At 35.4% G+C, this 17,644-nt stretch overlaps 3 protein-coding genes, 1 long non-coding RNA gene and 1 pseudogene across 5 annotated transcripts; 3 read left to right on the forward strand and 2 right to left on the reverse strand.

Moving 5' to 3' along the window:
* The first annotated feature begins 2,389 nt into the window (after window positions 1–2,389).
* LOC125831882 (uncharacterized) lies at window positions 2,390–3,589 on the forward strand (annotated as a pseudogene).
* A 3,946-nt stretch (window positions 3,590–7,535) lies between these two features.
* Window positions 7,536–9,940, forward strand: LOC125828901 (uncharacterized). Its single transcript, XM_049508213.1, has 3 exons — window positions 7,536–7,687; window positions 8,878–8,912; window positions 9,680–9,940. Exons 1-3 carry the CDS (start codon window positions 7,551–7,553, stop codon window positions 9,745–9,747), a joined length of 240 nt encoding a protein of 79 aa, XP_049364170.1. The 5' UTR covers window positions 7,536–7,550; the 3' UTR covers window positions 9,748–9,940.
* Window positions 9,941–11,499: 1,559 nt separating this feature from the next.
* LOC125828761 (uncharacterized) lies at window positions 11,500–14,040 on the forward strand. The gene is made up of 6 exons (XM_049508092.1): window positions 11,500–12,539; window positions 12,648–12,909; window positions 13,031–13,067; window positions 13,300–13,405; window positions 13,489–13,599; window positions 13,756–14,040. The coding sequence occupies exons 1-6, from the start codon at window positions 12,243–12,245 to the stop codon at window positions 13,870–13,872; spliced, it is 930 nt and encodes a 309-aa protein (XP_049364049.1). The 5' UTR covers window positions 11,500–12,242; the 3' UTR covers window positions 13,873–14,040.
* LOC125828962 (uncharacterized) lies at window positions 13,306–15,043 on the reverse strand. The gene is made up of 2 exons (XR_007443064.1): window positions 14,985–15,043; window positions 13,306–14,124 (listed from the first exon to the last, which is right to left on the reverse strand). It is a non-coding gene; the product is annotated as an uncharacterized LOC125828962 (long non-coding RNA).
* Window positions 15,032–17,550, reverse strand: LOC125828543 (pentatricopeptide repeat-containing protein At5g50990). Of its 2 annotated transcripts, XR_007443053.1 has the most exons (3): window positions 17,269–17,453; window positions 15,180–16,836; window positions 15,032–15,124 (listed from the first exon to the last, which is right to left on the reverse strand). XR_007443053.1 is itself a non-coding variant. In XM_049507847.1 (2 exons), the coding sequence occupies exons 1-2, from the start codon at window positions 17,420–17,422 to the stop codon at window positions 15,320–15,322; spliced, it is 1,671 nt and encodes a 556-aa protein (XP_049363804.1). In that variant the 5' UTR covers window positions 17,423–17,550; the 3' UTR covers window positions 15,141–15,319. The 2 variants fall into 2 exon arrangements, 1 of the variants encoding a protein (XP_049363804.1); XM_049507847.1 differs by lacking the exon at window positions 15,032–15,124 and having other exon boundaries at window positions 15,141–16,836; window positions 17,269–17,550.
* Between the last annotated feature and the right edge of the window lie 94 nt (window positions 17,551–17,644).

The raw sequence follows: 17,644 nt of genomic DNA on the forward strand, positions 1-17,644 counted from the left end.
AATGAAGTTGATAGACCTAATAAAGAATCTACCAACAAAGCTGGTGAAGGTCTCAATGCACCTTTAGGGACAGAAATAACATTTATTGATGGTAGAGATCAAATTGTCGGGGTTCAACAATCAAATCTGATAGTAAATGGCAGTAGAAACACAAATGAAGTTGAAGATGAATATAAGTTTTCTAGTGAAGATGAAGATTCGGAGGAAGATGAAGTAGAAACTATTGTGCATAGTGATGCTGAAAGTGATGAGAATGTTGACTTTTCTAGTGACGAGGATGGTTATGAGAGTGATATTCATGAAGAGTTGAGCATAGTTAAGAAGGATTTGAAAGCATATTTGAAGAAAAAAAAAGAGCCAAGGAAAAAAAAATTGCTGAGTGTTTTCTGGGAGAAGTTGGCATAGATCCTGGTTTTGAAGACATTGATAAACCTAAGAAAAATTTAACTGGTAAGCTAGTAGGTGATGAGCCTTTTTACGACAGTTCTGATGCCGATAGTTTTGAAAGTGAAAGTGAGAGGGAAATAGATGTTGAAAGATCTGATATTTTAAGGGCAAGAAAGAAGGACAAAAGGTCTCATATGATCCAACATGGAAAAAAGTTGTGTGGAAACTTAATATGGTATTTGAAAATGTGAAAAAATTCAGAGAAGCTTTGAGCAAGTATGCAATTGAGAGAGGTTGTCAACTGGATAAGATCCACAATGATCAAAGAAGGGTCAAAGTAAAATGTAAAGCTAATGGTTGTCCTTGGATACTTTATGCAAGCAAAGATTTCAAATCTTCTGATTTCATTATAAAAACCTACAATCCTAGACATAAGTGTTATAGGACCAATACCAACACAATGTGCAACTCTAAGTTTTTGGCTAAGTACTATAAAAGTAGAATTGTTTCTCAACCTTGCATAAAGGGATGGAAAATACAAGATTTGATCAGGACAGACATGGGATTGTATGTTGGTAAGTTCGTGTGTTTGAAGGCCAGAAAAATAGTGTTGAAAGAGATAATGGGTGATCATATTGCTGAGTTTAGTAGAATCTATGACTACAGAGATATGCTTCTTGAATCAAATCCAGGAAGCACTTGTGTGGTGAAAGTGACAAATTGTGATGATGGAAAAAATTTCTTTCATTCCTTTTATATTTGCTTTTCAGCTTTGAAAAAATGATTCATTGAGGGTTGTAGAAAGTGCATTGGGTTAGATGGTTGCTTTTTTAAGGAAATATTTAAAGCCAGCTACTTGTTGTTATTGCAAAGGATGGGAATAATCAGATGTTCCCAATAGCATGGGCTGTTGTTGGAACTGAAAGTAGAGAAACTTGGACTTGGTTTTTGAGAATCTTGAAATCTGATTTGGACATTAATGATGAAGGATAAGGATTGACTATCATAAGTGATATGCAAAATGTACGATTTTTAGCCTCTGGTTTCAGTTATTTTAGCCAATATTAGCTGTTATTTTCAGCTTTTTTAGCTACTGAATTTACAAGTTTTAGTTAATGTGTTTTAAGTAATTTTAAATACTAATTTAAGCTCTTTTTTAACCTCTGTTTCATCTCTTATAATCCAATTTTAACTACTGATTTCATGATTTTATAGCTGATGTGTTATAAGTAGTTTTTAACTATTGATTTTAGCATTTTGTAGGGACCTTTTGATAGTCCATAACAACATTCTATCTTGTCCACAAAATTAGAAACTCTAGCAGTACTTTGTTATTCAACTTGTTTAGCTACTGTTTTTTTTCCTACTATTTTCATCCCTTTTAGCTTTAGTTGTTAAGTGATTTTAGTCTTAGTTGTGCGTATTCTTCACTTTTGATGCCACACTTGTATTGGATTAACAAAAAATACACTACTTTTGGCTAATTCAACATGCCCTCATTGACATTTTTGAAGAGTCCAAGCAACATATATTTTAGTTATTGTTTTGAGTGATTTTAACCACATAAGTTTTTCAGGGATTATATTTAGCTGTTCAGGAGTTGCTTCCAGAATGTGAACAAAGAATGTGTGCAAGACATATACTTGCAAATTGGTCAAAAAACTGGAAAGGTGTTGAGGAAAGAAAGAGGTTTTGGGCTTGTGCTAGATCAACATTTGAAGCTGAACTCAGGAAGAACTTGGATAAATTAGCACAATTAGGCAAAGATATTTCTAATGACTTGGCAAACTTCAATCCTAATTGATGGTCCAAAGCACAGTTTAGGACATCCTCAAAATGTGACGGTGTGGATAACAATATGGCTGAAAGTTTTAATGCTTGGGTGTTGGGTGCTAGGCACAAGACTATCATCAGTATGCTTGAATAAATAAGGAAAAAGGTAATGAATAGATTCACTAAAGTGATAACATTTGTAAATAGTTGGACTCATGACATATCTCCAATGGCAATGTTGGTGCTAAATACAAATGTGAAGAAGTTAATGAGGGTGGAAATTAGTTGGAATGGTGACATTGGGTATAAAGTGAAAGATAGTCCATATATACATGTGGTTAACCTAATTCAAGGAACTTGCACTTGTAGAAGTTGGGGATTGAAAGGGATTCCTTGTGCACATGCAATATCAGCTATACATCACGATGAAGCTAATCTCCTTGACTCGGTTTGTAAGTGGTACAAAAAAGAAACCTACCTAAAAGCTTATAAACATTTTTTACAACCAATAACAAACATGAAGATGTGGCCCGAGACATCGAATTCAAAAGTTAAGCCACCTCCTGTTAGGAAAATGCTAGGAAGGCCTGGTAAAAAAAGAAAGAAGGAACTTAGAGAGGTACAAGTTCTGAAAAGCTTCCAAAGAGGAGAAAAACTGTGAGTTGCTCCGCTTGTAAGTCAAAAGGTCACAATATAAGAACATGTCCAAACAAACCTCCAGCCACTTCAGATGTACATTTGAGCTCTATTAACGTTTATTTATAGTGTATTAATACCGTTAACACTTTCAAAATTATTCTTTGCATAGGTTATTACTACATCACAAGCATCTGCCAGTAGTAAAAGAAGTGGCAAGCAAAAATCTCACCCCACTCAAGCAGTACAACAATCTCAATCTTCTGAACCATCTCAAGCAATAGTGCAAAGTGACATTGGTAATAGAAAAGGTGCAAATAATGCATTTAAGAGGCCAAAAGTAGTGGGTCATGGAGTATTTGTGAGCAAAGATGATTTTATTTGTGCCGAGGTAAAAACAAGAGTTAATAAGCTTATATTCTTGATTAAACTTCTTAAAAATAATTTAACGACTATTTATTACTTTACAACAAGGAAGATCTATTAGTAGGGTAATCAAGAGTGGAGCACAAGAGAAACTGATAAGTTCAGCTATTGTCACCGGTGACCTTGGGTATGCACCAAGTAAAGGTCTTAAATGGAAGGGGAAAAATGCTATCACAGGAAGACAACTTCAATATAAAAGTTCTTTGCTTAGACAGAAGAACATCAAGTCACAAATTCCATCACAAGGTGCAGCAAGAACTGAAGGTGTTTAGGGATGATGTGGCTGATTTTTCATGTGGCTCGAACTATTTTTAAGTCACGTATTTTGGTTGTGAATAGGACGATATCGACTTTTAGTTGTGAACTTTGATGTTCCTAAATACGGTGACTGATTTGCAGCCCAAGTAGTTATTGTAAGCTACTAAACATCGTGACTGATTTTTCATGTGGTTCGAATTGTTCTTAAGTCGTGTATTTTGATTGTGAATAGGATGATATCGAATTTTGGTTGTGAATAGGATGGTATACTGATTTGCAGCCCAAGTAATTTAATATCGTTGTAAGTTGCTCAGCAAATTGAAGCATTACTTGATTTCAGTGTTTCTATACTATACAAACTAGAGCCGATCAATTTTTTACTTCGAGCTACTAAAAATGCTTTGGTGACTTCTGTCCTTAGCAACTCATAGTTGTTTAAATAATCGTAATCAGAAAATGATTAATGAAGTAGTCTATAAAAAGCGACAATTCAATAGAAATAAAATATGCTCTATTTGGTGGCATAATGATACCACAAATATAGTCTAACTAGTTATTAAACAAAAAAAAAAAAAAAATAGAATCTGATGTCATGGACAATTACTCACCCCTCAAATTATTAAAGCTACCAAAGGGCGTCGTGGATTCCTTGTATGGCATCATTGATATTCAAATATCAGTCCCTTTTGAGTGAGCTTAAGCAACTAGTGTAACATATAATTTAAGGTGTGTTTCTCAAATTTATGAATGATAGTTTAGGTGTGTTTCTCACTCTCCTAATAGTTTAGGTGGGAAAGTAGTCAAACTATTTTATAGTTTAGGTGTGTTTTGATATTTTATTTTTTGAAAAAGAAGAAGCCATGTGGACGAAAATCAAGGCCACACACGCGCAAAAGAGTGTGTACACACACATTTGGTCCAGTCAGCACAGAGGTGTGTTTTTAAAACTAAAGTGTAATACTTTAGGTGTGTTTCTCACACTTTCAATAGTTTGGGTATGGAACTAAAAAAAAAGAAGGTATAGTTTAGGTGTGTTTTAACCACTTATCTCTTTATTTTTAGTATCAAACTTAACTAGAAAAAAAATACTAATAAAATTATGTGAGACGGGTCTATGTGAAGCAGGATGGGACGGATTGAAAATGAAAAAAATTGTTATACGCGGCGTGGCGGTTTAAAATTTTGAGGGGTAAACTCAACCTGCCTGCCACGCACCGCACCGTCCCATTGCCATCCCTACATAAAGTACATATTCTAATCGAGAAAAATCTAATGCGGCTTTCTTAGGATCCATTTGGACATGCGATATGAATCATGATTTAGAATCAAACTAATTTGAAGTTGAAGTTTTGTTTGAACATGCAATTTTGATTTTTTAAGTTAGATTTATTTATATTCAGATTTTTTCTTATAAACATAAAAAAATTTATAAGTTCAATTGTACCAAATGCACTACTAGGCAAGCCTTGTGCGACGAGCTCGACCCAAAAGGCAAAACCCTTTGCTTTTGCTGGCAAGGGGTTTCGAACTTGAGACCTCCAACATGGAAGTCCCAAGCCCAAACCATTGAGCTACCCTTTGGTACAATTGACAAAGAGGTAAATATAGTTCATAAACAAGATATCATATTATCCTAAGGCGCCACATCAAAAAATCACATATCTCCATGTTATTTTTATAAATAAATATTTGCAATTACAAACTTCTTATACCTAATTTTATAAAAATTCAATAATAATTTAATTTGTTTTTTTCACATATTTCAAACAATGTCAAACTTTGTTTTCTTTTTTTTCCCCTTGTTTCCCAAATATAACACAAACGGTTTCCATTGCTTAATCTTCTTCATCCTTCCGACTCATAGATTCTCAATCAAGCTTCTTTGGTTATCGAGAGGTGACTTAGCTTGAACTGACTCTCGAATTGCTGTATTCTCCGAGATCGGAGACAAACGGATTGGATCTGGAGATCAGATACTGTTCTAAAATCCTCATTTTTCATATATTCACTGCAATTTCGCTCTTGGGCTCTTGATTTAAGGTAACCCACAACCCCTTCCGCCGTTTTTTTTTATACCCTTTTCATTGTTTTTGTTATTGCAGATTTTAAATTGCCTTATATACAACGACTGCCACTTCGTAATGGATGTAAAGTTCGGGTTTTTACAATAAAAAAATCCTTTTGGGTAGGTTCTTGATAAGGAGAAATTTTGGTTTATTGAGGGAAAATGAAGTGAAGGAGGAATTCTGGTCTGAACACTAAATTTGGTTGAATTTGGTCTGCGGGTTTAATTTGGTGGGTTAGGGTTTGAACCTTTTCTTCAGTTTCTTTTAACCCCTACACCCAGAAAAAACATGCAAAATTACCAACCCGAGTATGAAAACTTATACTTAGAGTAGGATTCTAGTTAGCTTGCTGTTTGCTTTCGAAAGTACCTAGGAAATGAATTACGCAATTAATGTTGGTACTTATTCAGTTCGTTTGGTTTATATAAGTTTTCAGAACTTTTGGTAATTGTGCTTCATGTTGGGCTCTGATAGACTTTGTTCATGATCCATTTTCTTGTTGCTTTTAGCTGCTTAATGTTAACAGTTGTATGATATCAAGTTATATGTCCTCTTATATGTTTTAAGTTATGAAACAATGTGGTATTGGAAGTTAATTATCAAAGCACAAATGTGGATTTTGGAAGCTTTTTCTTGCAAGAATATGATAAGAAGATTTTATATCATTCGAGTTTAATGAAATTTCGGCAATGAGGCATCAATCGGAACTTGGAAATTTAAGTATTGTGTGGTCAAAGGAGCTTACATGCTGTAAATTTTGCATAACCATAGCTGAGTATCTGACTCCATTATAGAACCAAGACAGTCCTAGTGTCCAAGCTCAGTTTTTCCCATTACATGCCAGCCCTATGGTGGTATACGCTATTGAACATGTAGACTGTGGTACTTTAGAAAATTGTAGAGCATTGCAATGAAAGATGTTGCAGAAAACAGGCATTGGGGCATCTTAGAGATTGGAATAGTAAATGATGTCTTAAGTCTTACACTGGTTAATCTGGGTTATCTGTAACCCAGAGGCCAAAGTTGAGGTATTAAACAGGCAGGCTATTGCAGAAAGTCTGCTTGAAATATGCTGTGTAGTAGCAGCTGGCTAGGATCATTAACATTGAAGAACGAAGCTTCAGTGGTAAATGCAATAGTAAACCGTAGAGTCTTCTCTCCCAAAAAAAAATGAAGGGGAGAGAAAACTCTAGACAACAACAAACCTTGGTTCTTCAGCATCACACATCACGGAGTTGGGAATGTTTCTTTTCCTGATAAATGACAAGAGTTAAACCTGTCATTACTGTTTGACTGGAAGGGGCAATATAAATACAGTTGCAACTTAAAATATGACTACAAATTATTCCTGTTTGAGTTTGAATGGAGATTTAATTTCCTGGCAGCTATATGTTTTATGCTAAAGTCTCTTATTGCTATTATATGCTTTTCATTTCGGGGGTCTAAATGTTTCTCTAAGGTCATTGAGTAGATAGATAAGAGTTACAACCTTGGGTAATGCATACTGTAAGATTATAGAGAAGATTGAATAATTCAGAAGATGACACGTGAGAAGAAAATAAGAGCACTGTTCTTGCTCAGTGCAGAAAGCTACTATAGAGACTCAAATTTTTCTTATTTCAAAAGCATTGCTCATGAAACCTTAATGGCTTATGCTTCTACAATTTTTTTATTTTATTTTGTAGGGTTTTATTTACTTAATGAATCTAGTGTCAACTTAGTGGTGGAGTATCCTTTTCATTTTGATCTGGTTGTAAGGTGCTCATGGTCATCCATTATTTCCTTATTCCATTTCATCATTTGGTCAAAAAACAAAGAGCAGGAACAACAAAACTTTTTGTTGCAATTAATGTTTTGACATTCCGCTAGTATGAGAGGAGTTGACAGATGCTTCTTTACTGTGTATAGGCTTGGTGGAAGGCAAAACTGATTTAGAGAGGAAATTCAGAAATGGCAAGTTAGACTATAATTATTGTTATTTTTGTTGTTGAATTTACAAGTACTATGCTCATTTTCTTCTGCTGGTATTTTCAGTCGGCACTCTTCAATTTCCACTCCTTTTTGACAGTAGTGCTGTTAGGGATTTGTACATGCACTTATGTGAAGATGCATTTTCCTGCACTTCTTGAACAGAGAACTGGGTAAGTCTTCTCTATAAGTAAGTTCGTTGTAGCTACAGTATAGGAATTTGGCATTGGTGTCAATGTTACCTATGTTGATTCTTAATAATTCATATAGGAGGTCCTTTGTTTCCTCTAACTGGTTAGTAAAGGCTTAAGATTGGTTTTTTATTTCCTTTTTTGTGTGGATGCTGTTGGAGAATATCTTTTTGTAGTGCATTTTCTGGATTTATGCTACTTCTACCCCATGTTTTTATTATTTTGTCATGGTTGGAATTTCATGTATGATCACATTTAGGCAGCAAGTAGGCCTGTTCTACTGTTACTGGGTACTATGTAAACCTACAAGATGGTACATTCTGTCGTTGGATGGGCTCCGTTCTCATAAAGACACATTAGTCCTCTCCACACCCCTCCCTCTGGGACTCCCCCTTCTCCCTTCCTCCTTTAATGCCCTCCCTCATTCTTTTTTGCAACGAAAAAACAGGGCTGTGGGGGTAGAGAGACAAGTTAGGATTGGAAGAAATATCTTAGAAGAAGTGGGGTTCAGGAGAGAGGTACATGCTCTGTGATATCAAAATTCTTATCCTTTTCCATATTCCGTCTTTCAGAAAGTTTAACACCATAAAATGAAGTTTCTAGTATGGTCTATGTACTAGCGACTCAAGACTGATGATTTTCTTCATGCAATTATCCTACTCCTGAGCTACATATCCACTGTGACAAGCCATATAACCCGTTTTATGCATCATATAGTACTTAGAGGCTATGAGGATTTAAGGGTATCAGATGTACTTCTATTTCTCTGGGGAAATTAGTTGTTACACCTATATGTGTAGATGGTTTTTCATTTGAAAATGGCTTTGCTAGGTCAAAAGATGGGAAACTCTTATCTGAAATGTTCTCACTGTGGTTGAACATAATGCTAGTTTTGGAGGAGAAAAGATAACAAGGGCACTTTTAATTGGATCTAATTTTTTCGTTGGCTTTTAATGGGGTTTCAACATGCCATTTTAAGTTGAGGGCATCTAGGCATCGACTATTTTGCTTGAATTTTCACGTTTTTTGAAGCTAAGAAAGTTCTGTAATATTTTTTATCTCCCCCTATTGTTGTGGCTTGTTACTTTATTTTATGTCTTATTTCATTTTATTTATTTATTAATTAATTTCCCTGTCTGCTCTACATCCTAACTAGATGGTAAACTTGGCAGGTTTCGAGGTTTCTTTTGGAAGGCTGCTAGAATAGGTAAGTTATCTCATTTGCTTGCAGCGAAGAATTGTCTGGACTAATTTCCTCATCGTTTTTACAGAATCAAAATTATTTTGCTGATTGTTAAAAACATTGCATGCATTTTTCTTATACCATTACTGGCCTGTATCCTAGTGAAACCACACCATATAACAAGATGTTGATGAAATGCTGAATCACTGCCGATATGAGGACATACAGTTGATAGTTAGGCATCATACTTTGACTAAAACGAATAACATTTTCCTGGCTATGCATTGTAATTCTCTCATAAGACCTCATCTTGATAGGAAGTTATTCTTGTAATTCTCTCTTGCTTGACCAGTTCATAATATTTTGGAATATAATGATCTTTTCCCTTCCCTGTTTTCTGCTTGTGTGATTCATATTGCTTAGATGCCTATTTAACCAATCAAAAAAACGTCACATATATGCCTATTTATCTTCATGGTGGTTCTTCATCCTTTTACTCTTAACTTGTTTATCTTCTGCTGGTTGGGGGGTTTTCTTTTTGTTTAGAGAGCTTTTATTCTTTGAACATTTTTCACTTGTTCCAAAGTCAACAAAGTGGAGGAAAAAAATTGCTCTTCCCAAAAATTCTCCTTTACCTAAAATTTGTAATTACATGTATCCTAAAACACATTACTTGCATTAGAATATAGTGAATGTCCTTTTCCGTCCTACCATAATAAATTTTATCTTTTATCCATTTATTCTACCAATGCATGAATTTGACAAGGCCTATGATGCTTCAATGTGGACAGGTGAACGGTTGAGTCCTTGGGTGGCAGTGGGCTGCTTGACGATGGGTGTTTCAATAATCTTCTTCTGAGAGAACAACTGTTTGTAATTCATGAGCGTACACTCTCAGCTGGGCTTAAATTAGCACTTGAATCTGTTTTTCATCAAATGATCTGTTCGATTAAAAGATGGCACGAAGCTTGATGTGAGACCAACACTACTTTCTTGATCATGAACTGAGTTTTGTCGTGTGGAATTTTGGATTGTGACAATGTTGGACTCTCTGTTGTGTACTTTTCTTTAGACTAATTATTTTACTGGTGTAGTTATACATTTGTGTCAAGAAGTCTGATGCTGTCTTCTACTTGTTTAAATGATGAGTATCATCAATCATGTCACATCATTTGCATCAACTACAGCTTCTTGAAGTAGTAGTGGATCCTCTCATCCACAACATAGAAATAATAAAATAGAAGAGAAACTATGAATAATTGAGTTGGAAAATATTGTCAAAATCGATGTCCATTCTTTTATGCCAAGCATTAATTGGTTTGTCTTCTGGTCAGCTCCACCAAAAAAACTAGAGTACCATACATTATATGCCTTTAATACATGTAGAACACAAATTGTCATGTAGGATGCCACATAGGATGTGTTTATTTGTTTAATTTTATACAAGTTTAAGTGTTTATTCGTGCACATCCAAAGTTGAAGGGCATAAATTTGAAATTAGACCAAGTTAAATGACATATTTATGTATTGTGCCTATAAATTATTCAACATATTTCATGTATTAGTATGATAAATATATTCAATTTTCTTATATTTGTATAATAAATCTTACGGGAAGAAAAATGCATGAAAAAGAACAAAAAAAACTAGAAGACCAAGAAAAGGTAAGTAACTCCTATAGTTTTTTTTAGTTTTTTTTTTCATTTCAATACCATATTAGAGTCCAACTAAATCTAAATCACGCCATGAAGTGTCATATTGAGGGTTAAAACGCTCCCTAATAAAGACAATTTCGTACCTAGGGGACTCAAATTCGAGACCTCTGATTAAGGATGAATGGATACTTATCACTCCATCATAACCCTCGTCAGCCAATGTAGCTTTAATATCAACTAAAGTATCTTAATTATGGAAAATGATGTGGCTATAAAGCAGGTGGGAAATTAAAGAAGAGGAGGCTACTTAGGGGCCTAGACCTGTTGCAATATGAATGAAAGGTCTTTTATCAATGCTATAAATGCAGCATTTTTGTAATAATAATTATCCAGTTGTTATAAGATGAGTACAAGAACTAGTCTCGATTGAGTTGGTTATTTGCACCACATTTTCTCATAATTGTCATGTCACTAAAAAGTGTTAAAATGACACAATGCAGTATGACATGAAGTGTCTAAAATGAACAAAGCTTAGTTAAGGTGTCAAAGTGAAAATTAGTGCCAACTTTAGGAGGTCACCGATGGGTTATGCCAAAATAGATAATATACAAATAGACCATAAAAAATATGATGTAGTGAATAAAGTTATTCCTTCATTAATCAAAGATTTTAATTTTGAGCCCGGTATCTGAAAAACGCTTCGCCGAACGAGCCCTATGTAGAGAAAAAGATATCAAACACCGAACAAATATATCTGGTAATCCAAAAAATAAAGTAGTGGTGCTGATTGGATACAATAAATGCTTAGGTGTCCAAGAAGTAGCTCTTAGTCATCTATCAAATTAATGAGGAAGCAAGTGGGTGAACCCCCAAAGTCTGTTACCAAATATGGTAAAACAATCAAGTCCCCTACGCAACACTTCACTTATGTATTATTATTATTTGAAGAAGTGAACACTGTACTTGTGATTTTATACGTCGGTATCGTGTTTGATGTACATACCTCACTTTCTTTTTGGTTAAATTGGCCTTTGTTTTTGTCTAATTTGCGCGCATATCAAATATGTCATCAATTACCTGCTATTTCCAACTTGCAAAGCTAAGTCAATGAGAAGCCATCACCTTAAATGGTTGTTTGGTTAGGACCAAGGATATCCTGAGATTATAATACCGGAATTATAATCGCTATCCTAGTTTAGTTACTACCAATGATCAAGCACAGATGCTTAGTCTAAATAATATAGGAACAGATTTTCTAGTTCTAGTTAAATTATGCTCTGCACTATTAATAATAGAGGTGTTCCTAGCTCTTTTCTAGTGAGGAATATAGTGAAAAATTATTTGAGTTTATAAATAAAATATTTTTCATCATGATTTTCACTCATTGCATTGACGGCACGACCACCCTCCTAGGGTGCAAGTCTTTCTTTTTCTCACCACTTTTTTCAAGTTAGTTTATATCTAGATTTCAACTCATCAGTCGGTCAAATACACCTATCATGGTCAATTGGCTTTACTTATTTCTTTCAAAGATTTGATTTTTCTAACTTCCCCCATCTTCCCCTTATATATTTTCCTTCTTCAACTAGGCTGAAATTTCCACAAACAAGAGGAAAATTAGTTATCTTGAAAGTGGGGTAGAAGCTTCTGCTTTCCATTGCTATTTATCTCACTAGTTATAGGTGCAAGGAAGACTCTGATGGAGGGGAAAGCAGAGGCAGTAACAATGAAGCCAAATAATGATGAACTACTTTCTAAACAAATAATGAGGCAAGAAGCAGCAGCAACAGAAAAACAAGAAATTCAAATGCAATGTGACGACGCAATGAAGCCAAATGATGATGAACTTCTTTCTAAACAAAGAATGAAGCAGGAAGCAGTAGCAACAGAAAAAGAAGGAATTCATATGCGATGCGACGACACAATTACAGATCAAGAGATGAACAAAATTGAACTAATGAGGGCTCTTGTTGAAAAGCAAGATCCTTCTTCCAAGGTATTATACAATTTTCTGCAGCATTGCAGCATTTCTCTCCCTTTCTAACTATAAAAATCAATAGTTTTTAAACAAAAGTAGAATGATTTCCATGTACCTTGTTTGCAGGAAGTAGATGACTATGCCTTGAGAAGGTTTCTTCGAGCTCGCGATCTGGACATAGAGAAATCTGCAGCAATGTTCTTGAAATATCTTAAATGGAGGCAAAGCTTTGTACCAAAAGGGTCCATTTCAGTGAGTGAGATACCAAACGAGATTGCACAGAACAAGATGTTCATGCAAGGTGAAGATAAACAGGGATGTCCTATTGCTGTAGTTTTTGGTGGCAGGCATATTCAAAACAAATTAGGAGGTGTTGAAGAGTTCAAACGTATGACTTCCTTTTTTACTTTTCCCCACCTAATTTCACATGGCCTACTGCTTCATGGTCAGTGAAACTGGCTTTTGAACCAGTCAATTTCTCACATCCAAGTCTTTCTTTGATGCCTCAGGTTTTATAGTCTTTGCTCTGGACAAACTGTGTGCAAGGTACAACATTTAGAATAATAGTAGCAGCTTTATTCCTCTCCTTTTTTACTTTTCCAAAATCAGCGGAAAACATCAGCAACAAGCTCCACCATGGACGGAAGACCTGTTTTTAATTTTAAAAACAACAAATCATTGAGTACTGAAATGTAACTAAAAAGGGCAGAATAAATATAGAGGATAAAAACAGCTCATCATTTGGACGGCAACTTATGGGATTTTATTTATGAATCAGGACCTCACCAGGAAGAGAGAAGTTCACAATAATCGGAGATCTCCAAAATTTTGGCTATTGTAACAGTGACGTCCGTGCCTATCTTGCGGCCCTATCCATCGTGCAGGTTTAGTCACCAATACTGTCTAGTTATTCAGATAGAGGCTTACCCTGTTTTTGTCCATCATCTAAGAGACATCTATTTTGCAGGATTGCTACCCGGAAAGACTTGGCAAAGTACTTCTTGTTCATGTTCCTTACATATTTTGCACATTATGGAAGATTTTGTATCCTTTCATAGACAACCACACCAAGAAAAAGGTGAGGTTCTAAAATAATTGTGTTTCACATAAAAGGTGGATGAATCAGTTCTAGAGTTAAGTCATACTTGCAGTTGATGTCGAGGATAACTTTGTGAGAGACTTGATTACAACTTGTATTACATCATCCTCACCAAACTATTTTCCATCTTCACAGATCATGTTTGTGGAAAACAAACGACTGACAGCAACCTTACTTCAAGATATTGATGAAAGCCAGCTTCCGGAGACTTACGGAGGCAAAATGCAATTAGTTCCTATACAGGACGCCTAGGCAAGTAATTGCACTAAAAGCTTCAACTTGATCAAGTTGACAGTGCTTTCTTTCTAATAGCTTTCAGGAAAAACATTAAATAGCAAATATACATCTATATCCATTACTAAACATTCAGCTTTTACATGGAGTAGAAAATAAATGACATATTTTCCACCTGATCTGCTAGTTTGATGGTGTTCTTGATGAATCCAGCTTCCATCTCTATCTATCATTTTGATATGAAAAACTGGATGACGTTCAATCTTGATTCTGCAACAAGTGAAAAAGAGTAATACAGATTTCAATCAAATCCGTTTTATATTTTGTAGCTCTTAAACGCATCACTGTTTCCTTTGCTTTTCTTTTGAAGCAAGATACAGATACACTATTATATAATGAAATTTGGTAGATGAGTTGGTTTTAACATGTCCAAATCCAGCAATGCAGAACCACCTTTTATTGGAGAGGCCTACAATGAAATTGCTGCATCATTTGAATGTCAACTTGCATTCTGGAAACAATATCTCTAATGAAAGAACAATAAAATTCTACTTCCCACATACAATAAGCATGAATCAACTGATATGTGTGTGTGTATGTATTTATATGGCTAAATTCCAACTAAAGTGAAGCTTAAGAAGATTGAGACACCACTGCAGAAAGAGTTTACTTCACAATCCAAAATGTTGTAACTACTCGACACGTCAAAAACTCTAGGTGCAAATTCAATTCAACAGTTACTTGAATGTGTCCTTTCTCTAAGAAGTAATCTTTTTCATATAACTACTGAATGTTTTCTCTGGAGCAACAAAAGCCACTATCCTACCTTGTCCAAGTAACTCATACGGTCAAAACTACTGCACTACCTGCAATGAAGCTTCTGCTACTACGTAAATTATATGAACTACTGGTCACTTGAGGCCATTGCTTTTTTTTTTTTCGGTGACCAACTCAAGTCTGCTGTTTTCTTGAGGAAATCTGTACTTTTTTTCGCATTAGTTTGTCCAAGTAGCCAATCTAATCCAGTTTCCATACAAGGAGAGAGACTCAAAACACTTAAGAAAAAGTTACTCATAAAAGATTCAAACAATTATACAACAACAGGATATTCAGGAAAGAGAGTTTCATACCTCAAAGACCAGTAAATAAACTTAAGAACTCGCCTGGATGTAATATTCAGTGATATCTTATCTCAAAGCTTGGAGCTGCAGCATATGGAAATAAACCATTTGACACTGATTGTAACCAGATGCACTTTACTGAACTACTACTCAAGGAGGTCATCGTTGTGCTGTGCTTGTACAAAGAGTGCAGACAGCAGATACGATGCTAGAAACAGGCAAGATAAGAGCCACAAGAATCTTTGAGACATCCACTGTAAGATGTCTTTCATTTTTATGAAGTCCACCATAAGATATCTACTTAAGCTTCAATTACCAAACTCAATTGGAACTTCAAAGAAATGCTACCAGTAATCCCCACAACTACAATAACCATCTGCAAAGTGATGAAAGCGGATCCTGTCCCTCACAATGATCTCCCTATTTAACACCTTTGCTACCATTTTCATCCAAGAATGGCAATCTGGACAAGTACGAAGATTTTTCGAAACTTGAATACGAGTTCCAGGACTAGATTTTAAGATCCCATAGGCTAATGCCAATTTTTCACTGTGGTAACTCAAGTTTTCCTCCTTTTCCTCATCAGAAATATCCATCAAAACCAACTCAGTCGTTGAACTAAATCCTTCCAATTTGGTTCGATGAAATAATTCCTTCAAAGTTCTATTTATTAGTTCAGCTTCAGGGTGTGACCGGTCACCTGCCTTGAACTGGTGAACGACATTACCCACTTCAACCCAACTTTTCCCACTATTTTTACGAACTCCTTTCCATTTCATCAGACATCTAACTTTCTCTGCATTATCCCATTTCTTAGTAGAACAATAAATGTTTGACAGCAAGACATAATCACCACTACCAAGATGAGATATTTTTGTGCTAGCAACTTCACCCATCTCAGAATTTTTGTGAATTCTACAAGCACTGAGAAATGTCCTCCATATGACTGCATCAGGCTCTATTGGCATTTCCTTGATTACAGTATAAGCTTCATCAAGCAGTCCAGCTCTGCCTAGTAGATCAACCATTGTTCCATAATGCTCAAGTTGTGGTTGAATCAAATACAGACTTTTCATTAGTTGAAAATACTTTTGACCCTCTTCAACCAAGCCACAGTGACTACATGCTGTTAGAAGTCCAATGAAAGTAATACTATCAGGTGAAACATTTTCTGGCTCCATCAGTGAGAAAATCTCAATTGCATCTAAAGCAAGACCATGGATTCCTAATCCATTAATCATAGCATTCCAGACAGAGACATTTGTACGCTCAACACTATCAAATATTCCTCTAGCTATCTCAATTCTTCCACATTTTGAGTACATATCAATCAAAGCAGAAGAAAGAATGTAATTTAGTTCAATCCTTCTCTCAGTCATTAAGTGAAGCACCCACTTAGCGTGATCAATGGCTCCAAGTTTAGCACATGCGGTAATGATAGATGCAAAAGTATATCCATCTGGTTCAACATTAGACCTCAACATCTTTCTGAAGACACTGAGTGCCTCCTTACACATGTCATTTTTGACATAACCACCAATCAGTGAATTCCAAGTAACCAAATCCCGGAGGGGAACTTCGTTAAATATCATCTTGGCAACATCAACTGCCCCCATCTTCATAAATCTAGCAATCATTAAATTAGCAGAGACAGCATCAAAATACTCAGTAGGAATTTCAACAAGCAGCTGCCGAGCAAGATTGAGTCTATCGCAAGACGCATATGTCACTACCATCAAAGAAATAAGAGAAGGATACATTCCATAACCAAGTTTAATAATATTAGTATGTGCGCCAGCTATAGTTCTCAAATTTGGTGACACCTTACATGCTTCAAGAATGCATAATAGTCTGTGATAATCTGCAAGATATCATGAAATAAAAAAGTAACCTTTAAGCATAAAGTTTTGATTTACAACAGAAATTGCCAGTTATCAAAAGGAAGGAAACAAAAGATATTTTTTTTCTGTTCAGATTTTTCAACCAAGTTCGTCACATTAGTAGTAAAAAGGGCAGAAAGATGACTCTGAATTATTCATATAGACTATTTGTGTTCATAACATTATTCATATACCTAAACCCAACTAATTTGAAATTAAGATGTATACAACACCATAAGCGGAGTCTCCAGAGGGAAATCCTTACCCTACCTTAGCGGTATAGAGGCGGTTTCAATAGACCCTCAGCTCAAGGCAAAACAGTCCAAAAAACACGCAAAGAACCAATTTTGCTAGTGTATATAGTGATTAGACTATTAAAAAGTTAGTAAGAATATATAAGAAAGTTATTCAACCTTGTGAATAATGAGATTCTGTTGGAGATAATGAGAGGTGTAGTAGCCCTGTGCTAAAAGTAGCGCTGAGATTCTGAAGCCACGGTGAAAAAAAGGAAGAAGAAGAAGAATAATAGCAATAAAGTCTCCTCCGACTGCCGGCAATCCTGAACATCGTTTCAATTTCCTTCTATGTTCATTCGCACAAGTTCATTTTGATTCTGTAATTTCTCCATTGAAGAGAATTTCAAGAGTGCCACTACTGCTGTTGCTTCTCCATTCCTGGGGACCATGATTGGGCCGGATAGTAAATGGTCTGTAAGAGGCCCATGCTTATTTTCGTGTTTTGGTACTGTTCCTGTTTTGTGCTGCTGCAAAAGTTTATGGGCAAACCACA

The sequence above is a fragment of the Solanum verrucosum genome, unplaced genomic scaffold (assembly GCF_900185275.1).
Source record: "Solanum verrucosum unplaced genomic scaffold, falcon-dt-bn FXZP01000102.1, whole genome shotgun sequence".
Classification (NCBI taxonomy): Eukaryota; Viridiplantae; Streptophyta; class Magnoliopsida; order Solanales; family Solanaceae; genus Solanum; species Solanum verrucosum.

Coding starts and splice junctions, on each gene's coding strand:
- LOC125828901 (XM_049508213.1), top strand. CDS start 7,551: ATGCTCATTTTCTTCTGCTGGTATTTTCAGTCGGCACTCTTCAATTTC. Junction 7,688..8,877: donor CTTCTTGAACAGAGAACTGG/GTAAGTCTTCTC, acceptor TAAACTTGGCAG/GTTTCGAGGTTTCTTTTGGA. Junction 8,913..9,679: donor TTGGAAGGCTGCTAGAATAG/GTAAGTTATCTC, acceptor CAATGTGGACAG/GTGAACGGTTGAGTCCTTGG.
- LOC125828761 (XM_049508092.1), top strand. CDS start 12,243: ATGGAGGGGAAAGCAGAGGCAGTAACAATGAAGCCAAATAATGATGAA. Junction 12,540..12,647: donor AGCAAGATCCTTCTTCCAAG/GTATTATACAAT, acceptor CCTTGTTTGCAG/GAAGTAGATGACTATGCCTT. Junction 13,068..13,299: donor CTGGACAAACTGTGTGCAAG/GTACAACATTTA, acceptor TTTATGAATCAG/GACCTCACCAGGAAGAGAGA.
- LOC125828543 (XM_049507847.1), bottom strand. CDS start 17,422: ATGTTCAGGATTGCCGGCAGTCGGAGGAGACTTTATTGCTATTATTCT. Junction 16,837..17,268: donor AGAATCTCATTATTCACAAG/GTTGAATAACTT, acceptor GATATCTTGCAG/ATTATCACAGACTATTATGC.